At 40.9% G+C, this 16,589-nt stretch overlaps 2 protein-coding genes across 4 annotated transcripts; one reads left to right on the top strand and one right to left on the bottom strand.

The window, feature by feature from the left end:
• Window positions 1-3,405: 3,405 nt before the first annotated feature.
• LOC135256697 (tumor necrosis factor ligand superfamily member 10-like) lies at window positions 3,406-7,061 on the top strand. Its single transcript, XM_064338722.1, has 5 exons — window positions 3,406-3,564; window positions 4,107-4,244; window positions 4,436-4,481; window positions 4,611-4,727; window positions 5,204-7,061. The coding sequence occupies exons 1-5, from the start codon at window positions 3,442-3,444 to the stop codon at window positions 5,632-5,634; spliced, it is 855 nt and encodes a 284-aa protein (XP_064194792.1). The 5' UTR covers window positions 3,406-3,441; the 3' UTR covers window positions 5,635-7,061.
• Window positions 7,062-9,428: 2,367 nt separating this feature from the next.
• On the bottom strand, window positions 9,429-16,554 carry msl2a (MSL complex subunit 2a). 3 transcript variants are annotated; one of them, XM_064338721.1, is made up of 2 exons: window positions 16,428-16,554; window positions 9,429-13,187 (listed from the first exon to the last, which is right to left on the bottom strand). In XM_064338721.1, exon 2 carries the CDS (start codon window positions 13,165-13,167, stop codon window positions 11,656-11,658), a length of 1,512 nt encoding a protein of 503 aa, XP_064194791.1. In that variant the 5' UTR covers window positions 13,168-13,187; window positions 16,428-16,554; the 3' UTR covers window positions 9,429-11,655. The 3 variants fall into 3 exon arrangements, with proteins under 3 accessions (XP_064194791.1, XP_064194789.1, XP_064194790.1); XM_064338719.1 differs by lacking the exon at window positions 16,428-16,554 and adding an exon at window positions 14,352-16,405; XM_064338720.1 differs by lacking the exon at window positions 16,428-16,554 and adding an exon at window positions 15,465-16,404.
• Window positions 16,555-16,589: the final 35 nt, after the last annotated feature.

The following is a 16,589-nucleotide window of genomic DNA, read 5'->3' as shown; positions in this document are numbered from 1 at the left end:
TTCCTTAAGAATCAAACACTGCTGTGAAAAAGTATTTCCCCCTTCCTGATTTCTTCTATTATTTCATGTTTGTCATGTTGAATAGATTCCAATATGCAGACAAAACATAATATTAGACTAAGGGAAACTGAGTAAATAGAAAGCACATCTTTTTTAACTACTTCACTTTTTTCATGAACAAAGTTATCAAACACCCGTATTACCCATGTGAAAAAGTAATTTTCCCTCAGTAACCAATTAACTAAATTTAACTAATATTTAGATTCAGCTAATCAAACACAGCCAGACTTGATTACAGCCAGCCCTTTTGAATGCCACGATCAAAGATGAGATGAGAAAAAAAAATGTGTTGAAATATATCAGTCTAGAAAGGGTTACAAAGCCATTCCTATGGTTCTGGGACTCCAACAAACCACAGTGACAGCAATAATCTCCAAATGGAGAATACTTGGGACAGTGGTGAATCTTCCAGGAATGGCCAGCTTGCCATAACTTCTCTAGGGGTACAGGAACAACTCATCCAGCAAGTCACAAAAGATGCCAGAAGAATATCCAAAGAATGGCAGGCCTCTCTAGCTTCACCTAAGGTCGGTGTTCATGACTCCACAATAAGAAAGAGACTGAGCAAAGATGGGCTTCATGGGAGAGAAGCCAGGTGGAAACCACTGCAAGAGAAACATCAATGCTCCACTCACATAAAAGCAAAAAATTACCTGGAATGGATGATCCCCAAGCCTTTTGGGGCAATGTTTGTGTTCCCTCAGGTTCCCTTTGTCTAATATTACATTTTGTCTAAAGATCATAAACCATTCAGTGTGACAAATGTGCAATAATAGAGGGAATCAGCACAGCACAGCATTGTATTCAGTAAAGTTTATGTCAGACAAAAAAAAAAATTGTTCCAGTTTGTTTCAAAGACAAGAACAGCCTTGCATCTCATAAAGCAGTTTAATATAATAAAAGATGTTTTTTTTTTCCCTTGACAGCGGAGAACTAGACTCTGACTCACAGTCTGGTGTGTCTGACAAATACTGAGATATATTTATCCTAAAGCAGTCTTTTACTGTGAATCAGCATTGCCACTTATGAGCCTAGAAGAAAACAGAACTAGAAAAGGACTTTATTGAAGACGAACAGATTTTTATCAGTGTAGATTGTACTAGTTGGTGTCTGCATTTTTCGGACAGTGAAACGTGTGAGTTGTGTCTTTGTATAAATAAACCTCCCATTGATATCCTCTCATAAACAGCTACATTTTTGGTTCAGACACCACTCTAATTTTGAAAAAGGCTAATTTAATATGATCTTTAAAGGAACCACATGATGGATTTCAGGTTGTATCAACATACTCTACTGTATATATGCTTGAATCTGTTTATGGGTTGTATTGCTGTGCACAATTTTATTTTAATGTCAGATAGAATTAATTTGATTGTATTTGAGGATACATTCAATTGTTATATGCTACTTAGAAGTTTTCACATTTTGCATCATGCACTGAAGTTGACCTTAACATGAGTGTCAGCTAAACTGAAAAGTAATAATAAATAATCCATAACCAGATCCATAACCAGACATTGTTTATTGTGGTTTAATACGCACTTTTAACACTAACGAAATGTTATGACAGTGGATTTCTTTTTGTTCCAAGTCTGATAATACTGTTTTAGCTGTGATTTCACTTGGCAAGGCAAGCTGTAATCTTTAATTTGGAGGGGGGCTAAAGCTTTGATTAATTAGACAAAATAATTCTTTCTTATTCTGTGAATCTTGCAGACAATTTACTTAAATTTACAGCAAGAAATGAGCAGACTTTCCTAGTGTGTTTTCTCTCCTGTATTACCAACACCGGTAGAGAAACTGTGGCAGTCATACCCCTTTCCCAGCAAAAAGCTATTTGTGGAATCTCCCTTCTGCCTTCTGTCATTTTGAGTGACGTTACATCTTGCAATATATCAATGCGTGTTACCTTCTCTTCCTCCTTTACAATGTGGCAAATACAAGCTATCATGTGTTCAACAGGTCCGTAGGCATGGGTGTCCCATTTCAGATGACGGAGTAAGTCTCAGTGTTCTCGCGTATCTAATATTTCATAACCGTCATACGTTTTGGTTTGTATAATGATGCATTTGACCTAAACCGAGAAGGGCATGTGAATGGATGCTTGGTCTTCAGCTGCAATACGAATGAGATCTAAGAATTTAACATAGGCAGAGCAAACAGAACTAGGTACAGAGAATTTAAAGAAAGGCTGTTAGGCAAGGTATTCATTTACACTTCCACATTTGAGCAATCCTGTTCACAACCTTCCTTGAATCTGCTACCCATCACCCCCTTCTCTTGTTCGTCTTTATTTGGGTTTAAAGGAACGTATTGTTCTATGTGGAACATATATGAGACCACATAAAAGTTACACAGAGCCAGTGTAAAATTCCCCCACCCCCACAGCCAGTTTAAAAAAGATGCAAACTGTCCACCTTAACAGATGTGCTTCCCCATCTATTCCTTTAGGCAGTCAAAGCAATTCATTCACAGCAGTTAGAGCCAGTGAAGCTGAACAACCTCTATACTTTGGAAAAGTCCCACATTCCAAGCCACCTGATTGGTTGCTTTGATTACTCTTTGGTCGCTTTGACTGCTGTCCCTCCCCCATTTCACTTTGAACAGCCACAACCCTGAACCAATATTTCTTGTGTTATTGTCCCTGACATTAAACTACTGTGATATTACAATTGTAACATCAATGCCAAAACCTAGAATCAAAGACCAACTAAGCATTGTTGTTAATGAGAAAATAGATTATCTGAGTGATTGCAACTAAAACTGGATGAACCAGCAACTGTTACTGATACTCAGCTCTATGGCAATCAGATCAAACCTAGACAACAAAACAGCGTTCCTTTCTCTGTTGTACACCTGGGGTTTATTAATAGCTGAAACTTCAATAAACGTAATTTCTTATTTCTTTGTTCTTGCTAATAGTTTAAGGCAAACACATTAAAGGTACATTAAAGGTTGAGGTAAACAGCTACTGGGTGACGTAATGAGTATTGACCTGGAAAAACCTGCACAAAAAAAATCTAATTACAAAACAAAGTAAACTATAAATGAAATAATAATAAAAAACAATAACAAAACAAAGAAATATAACCAGGTAAATGTGAAGGGAATTGCATTGGTATCGAACCAGTCCATTTAGTAACTGTAGTACCAACGTCTTTTATGTTTTTTATGTTCCCCATGTCACCATAACATTCAAATACATACAAAAGAAGACTATCCTAAGTAATAATCTGGCTAAAAACGAAACCTAACATTTATCGTAAGTGCCAGTCGTGTTTCCTTGAACAGTGAGCACTCCTCCTCCAACTCCGCCTCTGTGTTTTTATATTTAGTCCTGTGGAACCCGATTGCAGATTTGCGCCCTGAACATTTCGACTAATGGTCACCATGCCTAGCTCGCACATCACGCAGTGGTTGGGACTTTTGCTTCTCGCAGCAATCCTGTTGCAAACTGTTGGATTTGCGGTCACCTTTTTGTACTTCAGCAACGTTTTGTCCACGGTAAGGAATGAAAATGATCAATTAACCACGCAATTACATGGGCAAGCGCGCATTGTTTTCTGCAGAGTAATAATAATAATAATAATAATAATAATAATAATAATAATAATAATAATAACAGTAAATAGAACATTTACGAGCGAATAATTACTGTTGGATAATACTGAAATGATTGCAGCATTTGATGGAATACGTGGAGTTGGAACAAATACTGTACAGTAGACTGTTGACGTTTTACGTGCAGTAACTGATAGTTAATTTAACACAATTGCAGATTAGGCAGTGTTGTGTTCATGAGAAAGCAAAGTTCATTAATTGTTTGGGTGAAAATACAGTCAGAGTTCCAGTCAGGCAATTTAAATAACTTGCTTTTAAGACAGACAATAGTAAGCTAACAGTTTCACTTTCGAATTTTACAGTCCCTACGAGCTAAAATATACAAGTAACCAATATAATTACCATTGGATTCATTTAAGTAGTAGTGGACGTTTGCTTATTCAGCATTGCAGTACTAACTATTGTACCAAATAAATACATTTCAGATGAAGGAAACGTTTTCGAGGAGCGGCGTTTCGTGTCTGATGAAGGAAAATCTCAGAAACTTGGACATAGGCGCGGAGGAAAGAAAAGACGGCCCCTGTTGGCAAATAAGGCAACAGTTCCATTTTCTGGTTGAAAAGGTATGTTTTGCGCCACTATTTTCATACGGTCTATGGTTGCGCCTCTATCAGTGGAAGTAGCGAAGTCAAGTCAACATTGAGTTGAAAATTGTATTCATGGAATGCATTTTACAGTATGCAGCATCCTTTATGCAACCTTCAAAAATGTTTTATTTTATTTATCTAATGGAACATACTTAATGTCTCCACAGACTATGTCAAATCGCTTTGAGAAGGAAATATCTTCAGCAGTGAAAGGTATCCTGCAATAATTGTGATAAAATACATTTGCTAAAGTTTTCCTGTCAGTAATCCATGTGTTCATTTAATAGCAGTAGCTATTTAGTAGCATTTTTGATAATGGTGCTATGCATTCATGTATTACAGATGAGGTATCAAGGTTTATGCCAACCTTGACTATGGAAAATCATGATTCACTCCCACGGCCTGAAATTGCAGCCCACATCACTGGAAATTACTTGGCCACTGCAGACAGAGTTAAGAGTAAGTCTGACTCTGTTTTTAGTGTCAGACCCTGGCTTAAAGATGCAGTCAAGTTCCTTTATTAGAAGGCTTTTTGGAAAGGTCTGTTTCACATCTTTGATTACATTACATCACATTACAGGCATTCAGCAGACGCTCTTATCCAGAGTGACTGGCACAACTTTTCACATAGCATTTACATTGCATCCATTTATACAGCTGGATATATCCTGAAGCAATGCAGGTTAAGTACCTTACTACAATAGCAGTGTCCTACTTGTGACCTTTAGGTTACAAGACCAGCTCCTTAACCATTATACTACACCAAACACCCAGTTGTCGAGCAGCATGTGTTTAGCACAGTCACAGCAAAAATGCTTTTCATTTTGTGTTTAGTTTAAAAGGAGTCAATATTTGTTTATGAGAAAGTAAAACGGGGCATGTGTGGGTTCCTTTAAGCATTTGTTTCTTTTTTTGTGTGTTTCCTGTTGCTGCAGGACCACCCACCAGGAAAGTTCTTGGCCAAAAGATTGAGTCTTGGGAGACAGATAGAGGCCTGGCTTTCCTTCGCAACATGAAAATGAGCAATGGGGAACTTATCATTCCCCAGGCCGGACTTTACTATGTGTACGCTCAGACCTACTTCAGACACACCCATTCCCTTGAGGACAAGCTCTCAGCCAGGAATGAACAGATGCTACAATATATTTACAAAAAAGCGGTATCCTATCCTGAGCCCATCCTGCTGATGAAAAATGCTCGGACCACCTGCTGGTCCGAAAATGCTGAGTATGACCTGTACTCCATCTACCAGGCTGGGGTGGTTCAGCTCAGTGCTGGGGACCGCGTCTTTGTGACGGTCAGCAACGTCAGTACTGTAGACATGGACGAGAAGTCAAGTTTCTTCGGCGCCTTCTTGGTCACCTAGTGGTGGGCTTTGAAGCTGGTTTTAAGAAACAAAGACTAAGTACACCCCAGGTGGGAATAGGTCAGTTGTGAAGGGGTACTGGTCCAGTGAACACCTTGCTCCAAATTTTTCACAAATTTGTCTTCCTGGCACCGATCTCGAAGAAGGATGCAAAGAGCAAGGCCAGTTTATCTCTGTGTCCCCAGGATCAGCGGTTGGGGCTCGCCCCTCAGGTCCTTGAGGGTGAACAACTGGCCAGTCAGAGATCCAGTGATGGGGCTTCACAGTAAGTGGAGGGGAAATGCTGGACAAAAGACCAGGCCATGGCCATGGTCCACCTTGGTTACAAAGTAGCAGTGCGATGCACTGCTTGAGGAGATATTAACAGCAACATCTTTTCTATATGAATATAAGAATATAGCTATGACAACATATGTAAGAACATATTACCTCAATATAATTCTTATTAATTTGTTCAGTGAGCATTTTTAAGACACGACGTGATATTTAAAGTATTTTTAAACCATACGATGGCAAAAAGTCATGGTGTAAGATGACTATTACCCATCAACAGCTGAACATTTTCTTTGTGAAACCTAAAGATATAATATTAATAGAAATAATTAAAATTTATATATTTCAGTTTCACAAAAAAATATTCAGTTGTCACCAAGCATGCCTTAATAACTTTTGTGTATGTTGTGATTTTATGTTTAATACTGAAAGAATTGTAGTTGTAGAAATAGCACCACCACTCGGCAAGCAGAAGAAGTGCAGCCTTCAGCAGGGAGCAGCCAGAAGCACAGTAAATAGTGGAAGGCACAGAAACACGAGGAACTGGAGTGGTTGTATTGTATTAAACAGTTTAAATGGATATTTCACTTAGGTATAACACAAGTAATTTTGTGGAGCTTGCTCCATTGTATTTCCGTTAACGGCGGCGCTGATCCACTCGGTTTTCCGGTTCCAATTCACTCACTCCCGTTCATTTTTGCGACCTCGCCGATATTAATCGTTTTAAAATACAAAATAACCGGAACCGGAAAGCCGAGGGAACGGCGCTGCATTTAACAGAAGAAAACGGACATCTGTTGTTGCTAGTATTCACGCTATGCAAATACAACGGGTAAGCTCCACAGAATTACTTGTGTTATACCAGAGTGAAATATCCCTTTAACTTGTTTCAGTACTTGTATACAACTTAATACCCATGAGGTAAGTCTCAACTTGTAACTATTAAATAAATAAATCTTACACATTAAGTGCATTGAGAAAAGACTTGACCTGTTTAGAATATATTACTGTCTAGTTATTTGTATCCATAAGCATTTTGCAGACTGTGAAGTAATTGAATGCACTTTATTGAATGCACTGATTGTATTTTTTTGTATATATATTTTCTAACTGGGAGGGCAAAGCCATAAGAAATAAAAGTCTCTGATCAAAAAGTGTAATATTGTTTTGATTGGTAAGACATTCCAGTGAGAAGTATGATTGAAAGACAATGCATACACAAACAGCTTGATCAGTCATCAGTCCATTGAGGGCCCCATGAATATCTGCAAATATTTATATAAAATATATGTCGGTCTAGTCATGGGTATGCACGATCAGCCCATCCACACGATATGAAACTGTGCCTTACATGGTTGCACGATCAGCCCTCCAGATATGAAGCGGTGCGTACATGGGTATGCACGATCAGCCCATCCACACGATATGAAGACGTGTGCCTGTACATGGGTATGCACGATCAGCCCATCCACACGATATGAAGACGTGTGCCTGTACATGGGTATGCACGATCAGCCCATCCACATGATATGAAGACGTGTGCCTGTACAGTGCTCTAAACTGAGGTCCTTGAAAAAATAGCCAGATCGACCATCGGAGAGGAAGGTTATTCTCATGCACAGATGCCAGCTGTAAGATTAGACATGCTCAATAGAGTCACAGCACCACAGCTACCTGTACACATATTACTGATTTCTCAGTGAAAGTAAAGGTTGTGTTACTTAGTGGTCCATATTACAGTTGAATCGGTATTTAAATGCTGTATCATTTACATAGTCAATTAGAGCTGCTATTTATAGGTGGCGGGTCTTCTCAGATATCCTACACATGGCACATTATGTACAGCGCCAGTTTAATTCCTCCATCTTCATCATTTTCATCTCGTGTTTGCAGTCAGTGCATGACTTGACTTAAAATAATGTAGCAAGTGAAAAGGAAGGGCCCAGACATTAAGGTTGTTTGTCAAAGAAATGCCTAATGACAACAAAGTTGCATTTACTTTATGATTAAATAATTATAGGTCATAGGGGAATTACTGTTATTGATTTATCAATGATAGCATTATCAATTATGACTTTTTTTAGTGTTTCTTGGCTATGTAATAAAATCAGAGAATGAAAGATATTTTTGTTGCAACAAAGAATGCACCACCTATAATTCACTGGTAAACTGAACAATAACAATTCCTGATAATACAGATAGAGCTATGCTCTTTTTCACCTGGAGGTGTCCTATAGAATAGCACTCAGGTCAGGAAAACACGTTAGTCAAGCTTACTTCTCAGGGTGTATCATAAAAGTTTTTGCACAGTGATTAGTATATTCTTTCCTCAGAAATGAGTGCTTTATTTCAAAAAGAAATTTCCTGGGGGGGCCATGCCGCTGGACCCCCTACCATTTAGGTGTCCCCCCTCAGGTTCAAAATCAATCCTACCCTGGCTCAACCCAAATTGATTTGATTATCCAGTCATGTCAAAAATAAAATAAAAAATAGGTCAGCCGTCATGTCCGCTAAGCCAATAACTAAACACTGCTAACAATGCAGCAATCAATTAAAGGTTTCTTTACAGCCAGGTACCATCATAAGAGTGCAGCAGTAAAGTGCCACAGCACTGAATTTCATAAACACAATGCTTTTTCCATAATGAAAGGCAGACTACTCTGAAAATGACACTCTGCACCATGTGGATGTATGCTTTTCTCTTCATATGCACTCTGCTGACCACACCATGTGACACACTTGGGCCAGTCATAGACAAGGTGCCATTATCCATGAGGAGAATTCTCACATCCAACACCTCACTCGTGAAGAACACTTATTTACATCCAACTGCTTTACAGCTTTACAGGGTAAAAATACCATGCACAAGAGTGCAAATGCTCTACCCCTATTAAGATTTATAACAAAACCCCCCAAAGAACAGATTGGCGCCCTTATGTACACTGATCTCTAAGAAAATTGTTTTCATCTTTATGGAAAGCCATAATTTATACTGTTTTGGGGAATCCCACCTAGCACAATTCAGTTAGGGCAGCCTTCCAACAACATGACTCACGGCCATTAAGGTGGAACACAGCTGGGTGTAGTCACCCAGGGAGCACAAGCAAGAGTCAAAGTCAGCAGGATATCCCCTGCCTTCCTGACCAACAGTGATTCCTCTGGACAGCTGGGAGCCTGCCTATTGCCTGCGCCAGCTTTAGTCATCCCAAACGCACAACATTCTGTCAAACAGGCTCACTTAACACGGCATATGAATGAGACCCTTAAACAGGGCCTTAGTTGTCATGGGCCCAAGGCAGCAAAAGCCACTTTTACCATCCCCTTCTGGGTAATAGCAGTTATGGTAGACATATTTTCAGTCCCACCAAATCCCCGTAAATTCTCAGTGAATATGTACACATTTTCCATACAGTGGAGTTCCCTCTGGCTGCACATGAAGTCCCTTCCTGTCCAAGGACTTTGCTTCAAGTACTGAACGCTTTCCAATTATGCAAAACACCCATCTGTAAACACTCACCGTGTTCAAGTCAGGCCATATTTATTCATAACGAAATGTATCACAATTGCTGGCTTCCATTGCCCCCTTGTGGTTAAAATACACAGAAGCAGCACTATAATCATGCATAATCCTTATTTCCAATGATTCAACACACCTGGATTTTCTGCAAGTGTAATACCATAAATGTTAAGTATTTTTAATGAGACCGACCACTGTTGACCATCTGGTCACAATGTTTTAGCCTGTTCTGATTTCTAGTCAACTGGAGCCCAAACAAGGAAACTTTTTAACCAATGGTCAGCCATTTCACAAATTAAACAAGATTTTGAAGGTTTACAAAAATAATCCAAGAAAACAAAGTATTTTAAAATGTTTACTTTTTATCAAAAATAGTTTTTCTGCCATCTCTTACAAATTAAACAAGAAAAAGTACATACTGGACTCAAATCACATTGTTTTTCAAGGGTTTCAAAAGAACATTCACTGGAAATGACACCAGAAAACTATAGAGCAGTGTGTGCCATTAGATCATTCTGGGAATACCTGCACATTCTTCAATTTTAAAAGATTTCTGTACACAAGGTGAAGATCTGTGATGCATGCAGTGTGTGAAATTGAACAAACATAAGTCTAGATGAACAAAACATACAGAAATGCACTTGCAGAGGCTTGCAAAAATTCAGGTAGAAAAGACTTTTATACATTTTGTTGTTTTTCGTAAAAAGCCCTAAACAAAAATGGATGGTTACTTGTCAGCGATGCACTGAAAACAAAAGGACCACTTAGAAGTGTTGTTGCTCTCGATTTATCAGACAATTTGGGGTAGATCTAAAATGCACACCCCCACCAATCCCCCATCTCATGCCCTGGATCCTAAAATGATGAAATGAGTTTACCCTGGATACAGAAATGCAAGCGAATTTTGAACAAAAATAATCCTTTCAATTTCCCTACCCCACAAACTCCATCAAGATTCCTGTTAATCGTCAACAAACTGATATTGTATTCCAAAAAATGGCTGTTGATGCATGACATTGCTTTATTGTTTTCTTTTTTGATTTTCAGTGAAAATGAAGACAAGCCTGGGGATTGTGTGTGCTGTGTGCTTACCTTTACTGATGCGTGGCAATACTGTTATGGTCACAAAGTAAGTGTGGTCATTATTCAGCCTGTTAATCCTGTTAAGTGCTAAAACTAGAGCCCCTGCCTAAAAGAGATGGCCACCATAAGTGACAGACTAGTCCACTCTTTCCCAGAATGCAGCAAGACATTCATTCCAGACCTGGGTCAAATACATATTTGTTTTGGATTCAAATACTTTTCTACGCTTTACTGATATTGTCTGGCGTATTGGAACAAATTAAATGCTCTCAAAAAGTGAAAACCCCACCCTCTGGTCATATTGGCAGGCTCAATTACACCAGGCAAGATCAATAGAGAACAGAAAAGTATTTGAATCTAAAACAAATACGTATATGACCCTGCTTCATGCTTATGTTTAAAAATATATATATATTAAAAACATGGGTTAGACCATCTTGCACTGTGTGCTGCACTACATAAAAACATTTCACACTTGGAGGGAGGGGGAGTGTACAGTAGATGGATTGACTGTGGTTATTTTTGCATTCTAGATGTTACAACAGATTTTTCAAAGCCACAAGAGGAAACAGACATTGCTCTCCAGACAGCAGAATCTGTTACCAATAACACAAGGATTTAAGACATTGCACAAACTGAATTTCTCCTACCCTGTATCTGCAGAAATGGTATCTGTTTAAACCAATAAGGCTTCCACATTAGAGAAAAAAACATATTGCTGATGTTGTCAATGCAGTATTTCATGAAAATGTACTTTCAAATGCAATTTGATAGCGTAAACAAGATTATAAATACAACTGGCCTTTAAGAACATTCCAGATACCACTTCTTCAATGTGTTAAACCTTTATGTTGATGCAGAGTATGACCCACAACAATGAGGTCAAGATTACTTGGCCAAATATCATGATGTATAAACCACCTGCAGGAAAAAAAACACCTTGCAGTAGCAATGTGCTCTAATTTAAACCTTGCAACAGCATTCTAGTCAAAACACATACAGACAGGAGCTTTGGCAATTACTGTTCATTTGCACTGGACCAGAACCATAGCTGCCATATTGTAGTGAATGCCCCATTTTCATAGCCCTCCTAAAGCATAACAAAAATTATGGTGGAGGAGGGTGAACTTGTAGGCTGAGCTCAGTAGTTAAAACCTCATGTCCAGATTCTCATCGAAAATGCTGCCCTCTCGCGAGCTGGCGGCTAGGAAGGCTGTGACGGGCGAGCTGGCCGACATGTTGAGAACGCTGCCGTTCGCGCCCGCGTTCCGCACCGCTATACTGGTGACGTTGATGCCCAGGGTGAGCCGGGTCTGCTCCAGGGCCTTCTCGGGCACGGCGAAGGCCTCAAGCTTCTTCTCACCGTTTGCCATGTAGGAGTTCTGGCAGCCCCGGCAGATGCAGTCCAGGCAGGCCTTGCGGTTGGAGTAGCACGGGCACCGCTGGCCGCGGCACGTAAGAACACTTGGGTTTTGGGTGGCCCGGCCACACTTGCAGCCCTTCTTCTCCGGGGGCTTCTTGCATACCGCTTTGTTGGCGCTCCCCGACTCAAAACTGTTGCCGGGGTGACGATCTTTCGACTTGTCCTTTGTCTTGGGAACGGTCTGTCTGGACTTTGTGTAAAGCTTCTTGGCCCCATGGTCATTGTTCTTCCTAATGCACTTGCTGGACACCAGCAACAACTTGCTAACATTGGGCATGCTCCCGTTGGTAACTGTCGCTGTTGGCTGCGCCTGGATACTGGGTTCCTGTTTAACCATCACAGGTGCCACTTCCGCCATTTTTGGAGGCCCCTGGATAATGTTGGCGATGGGCAGGGGCTGGACCTTCTCGCTGTCACTCTCAGACCGGGACCGCTTGCGGTTTGGCCATGCGGTCTTGGGCGTGGCCGCTGAGCAGGAAATCCTGGAGGAGGGGGGCGGCTGAGGGTGGCAGGGAGCGAGCGCCTTGGGGTCTGGGGCAGGGGAGGGGTGAAAAAGGCTGTTACCGAGTCCCCCCGGGAGGGTTTCGGGTCCTTCTGCAACCGTAGGGCTGGGGTCGAGGCTCTGCAGCACCTCCTCCACGGTCAGTAGGAGGCTTCCGCCACAGCACCCAACATCCTCTCCACACGCATTGATGTCAACCGGCAGACTGCTGGGGAAGCTCTGTGGCTCCAGGCCCTCTCGGGTGGAGACGCTCTCTGGGGAAGGCACACTGCTGGCTGCCGACTGGTCTTCGCCAATCCCAAAGCAGTCATCCAGCCTGTCGGGGCTGGTCGGGAGAACCCGCGTCTCGGAAAGAGGCTCCAGGAGATCTGCAGACGCCTCCGGCTGAGTGCCGCAGTCCGTCTCGGAGGCTGAAGGTGACGGAGAATGTGACAGACTGGAAGGCAGCGAGACGCAGGGCTCGTCCGGCCCTTTTTCAGTCAACGACAACCCCTCTTTCAGCAGTTCCAAGACCTCTGGACAGTTTTCAGCAGAACTAGTGATATGATGCGCCAAGGAAGACTCTGCAATGTACTCAAAGAGCTTCTTGTAACATTCCACCAGAATAGAAAGCTGCTTATTCTCTTCAAACTGCTCATAGTCCTTACACCAGCTGCATGACTGCCTCAAATTCATCTTTTTGCCTTTACAAGCTTTACAAACACAGTGCTGGCAAGATGAGTTGGTTGGAGCCATTGGATCTTTTAGTAAATTCCCTAAAAAAGTCAATGAGAAATAAGCGTGATTACATTTGGCTGGTACAAACCTCAATATAGAGCCATTACCTACAAGTGTGGCAAATTGAATAAAAATTGTTGCATTAAGCAATGAGATCAGCCAATCTATTGGTGGCACATGCTAAGAAGTCCTTGCCTGATTAGGCGCACAAACCGGATACATTAACAACCAAAAATCAGTATATCATCAAAAAAGATACTGTATAAGCATTATATCATACATTTAATCAAATTAACGCCGATGAGTTGAGGTTTTTTCCCCCCAAGCCATTTCATTATAGGTCAGATAAGACTGTTATACAAGTCCTATTCTGACCGTGCATTGATATTGGCTTCCTAAGCAACGCCGGATAGTAGCAAAAGCGGCTGACATGCACTTGATTTGCTCCAGAGAGGATGGCTTTTTCAGGATTCGTGACTCGGGTTTCCTTGGAGATGTTAACAAAAAGCCTGCCCCAGCTCCAGTGGCAATATAGTCATCTAACGTTTCTGCTATCCAGCTGTCGGTCGGAAGATAGTGTAGCGTTAAGTCGCGATCTGAATTTAACGAGCGTTTAGTACACACAAAGCAGTCTAATATTCACAGACTACCTTCTATGAGCACGCAAACATGCCGATGAAACGACTACCACTGCATCAAATAATAGAACACGAGAACTCTGTACGCGGTTTTTCCAATAACCGTGCATAACACGAAAAAGAAAAAAAATGAACGAAATATTTGTATTTGACCCAAAAAGCGGCCAAGTAGCCTACAGGATCCATGCAAAAATAAACAAAAAATAGTGCGATGTTTACTTTTTAGTGCGATGAGATTAGGCTACTTAAACCAGCCTAAATACATTCTGAAAAATATCCAAAGAGTAAAATAATTGCTTAAATTAGCAGCATAGAAAACGGATAGTTTCTCAACTTATTTGTAGGTCTAACATATTAGATCTAGTTGGAAAATACCACGGAAAGTATACTTTAATTGTTTGTTTTCTTTTCTCTCAGCAATGAGTATTTTTAAGACGTTGCACTTCTCCAGAAAAAACAGCACAATGTCGATATAGTTTACAAAACGTGGGGTCGGGCAGACGAGCATAGTTTTACATTCATTTCAAATTAACGATTTATCTTTGGGATATAAAAAAAACTCACCACAAACAAGGCAGGACAGGGACTGCTTGAAGAAAGGCAAGAGCTTAAACAGCTCGCCAAAGGACTGTGGGTCCTGAGGGTCGCACTGCAGCACCGAACGAAAAACGGAAACATACAGTGCGGTGGCATTCACCGGGTTCATCGCAGCAACTTACGCCAGGTAGTTGGCTAGCCAGGTGTAGATGTGGGGGGAAAGTACCGTTACGCAAAATTTCCAGTTTGAACCAAAAGCGATAGAGCCAAGTCGTGGTGGTGAATACGTGGTTCAGCAAGCCGTCAACAGAAACCAAGGGCGGGAAGCATTCGATTTTTGCAAAAGACATTAATGAATATAGATAAGTGAAGGAACCAGCTACAGCTCCGGGAATACAATCGAGGGTATCGTTTCCACACAGCAAAGGAAAACAGGATATGCTATCGGAACTGAGCGAAACTGGGAAGCAGCACAAAGCTCACTCGCTAGGCTAGCCTAGCTAAAGTCTTCACTCGAGAGCATCGGTCATCACCAATTTTGACTCAGCGTTATCCCACTTTAACCCGTGGCACGAAATACGCCCACTTTACCATTAGACTAGTCAAAACTGTTCAAAATGTGTAAACTGATCAAAGCGACCGCATTGTTGCTAACCACGAGGGAAAACACAATGGATATGTAGCTAGCATTATAGCTGGCGTGAATGCTACTTCCTCCTGGAAAATATCTTGGCCGTCTTCCACAGCAGACGGGTTTGAACGTTAGTCCGTTTGCTAGTCACAAGCTTCTAGCGTTCACACACGAGTCAAAGCTGGTTTCAAGTTAAGCCTGCAGCAGCTCCGCTAAGTTACAGCAAAATTTAAACGGAACATGTTGGCTTAATTCCGGTCGATTTTAAACTCCACTTCCCTCGTGGACTTCTGGCTTCAATTCATGGGGTCAACAAAGTAATCCCTCCTCCCTCCAACAATGCTCTGTTCCGATTCATTTAGGTAATTAGGGAAAAATCCTAAACACTATTATGTTTTCCACCACTTCTCATGGAAGTGTCTGTACAGAAACAAAAGAGGCTGCCTCAAATCATCTTCGCTTATTTACCCTCATACTGTTTAACGTTAAAGTCATAACAGGAAGTCTACCTGAGAACTTTTTTCAAGCAGGACATAAGGAAAATAAACGCAAGAAAGTAGAATGTTTTCCAGTCCACGAGTCTCCGTCAGTGGCTCCCGAATATCCTGAACGAAAATAGGCCGTTCTATCCCTTTCTTCTGGATTTATCCCATTTCAGCTCCTCACCGATGAGTTTCGAGAAGCTCGATTTCGTGTTCGAGCAACACTGCACTTGCATTTGATGCCTGGCTTCATTAATTTCACTCGTTTACATACCAGGATAAGTCTTAGGTTGTACTAGCATTTATTTATGTGAAAATATAATTCAACAGTCTGGCACAACTAACTGGCAATCTTGCGATGCAGGTTCTCCACAGCTTCACCCACAGTAACTGAAGTAGGAAGGTGCACGCTGGTCCCCTCTCGCGATAATTTACGTAGAAATCTCACGATAACCCTGGTTACCTTGGGTACGCAACGTAGAGCGTGGTACGTTTCGTTGAAGCCACAGAATCGTATCTTTCGTTTCAAACCAGGAGATGATGGAAAATGAAAATACGAGGTTTTCATGCTCTGATTATAAGCAAGCTTACCTCTATAGTATAATCTCCCACCTTAAATGTTTAGTAATTTCCAAACTACACGAAATACACAACTGTACAATAATCAACCAAGGCAGACAACTCAGAGCAGCATCTGAAGAAAAATCTCAATGGAATAACATGGTTAGCTATCTAGGTACATGCTACTATTTCTATGCAGTCTATGGCTACTAGCCAGGGTTAACATTACACCCCAGCGTTAGCCCTCTGTCAAATAACTAGCAACAACTATCAAGACCAGACAGATTTTATGCTCCCAATGAACCATACCATTATAATGAACTTTGTTAACGTTAGCAATAACAGCTTAAGCTACTTTTCTAACTAGCACTCAACGTTTTTTTTTTTTTTTGCATTGATTCTTGAAATGACGAGTATACACACACACACCAGTTAACAATCCAAAGAGCTGCAAATATGAAGAATAAACGACGTAATTATAACATTATATAACTGCAAGTTATGTTGCGATCCGCTAAGAGAATTAGCTGATGTTCCATTCCACTGCTAACGGGTATATTCTAAATTCTAAAACGTGGGTGTGGTGTGGGC

This window comes from Anguilla rostrata, chromosome 6 (assembly GCF_018555375.3).
Source record: "Anguilla rostrata isolate EN2019 chromosome 6, ASM1855537v3, whole genome shotgun sequence".
Taxonomy (NCBI): Eukaryota; Metazoa; Chordata; class Actinopteri; order Anguilliformes; family Anguillidae; genus Anguilla; species Anguilla rostrata.
This window is presented reverse-complemented; position numbering and strand designations above follow the sequence as displayed.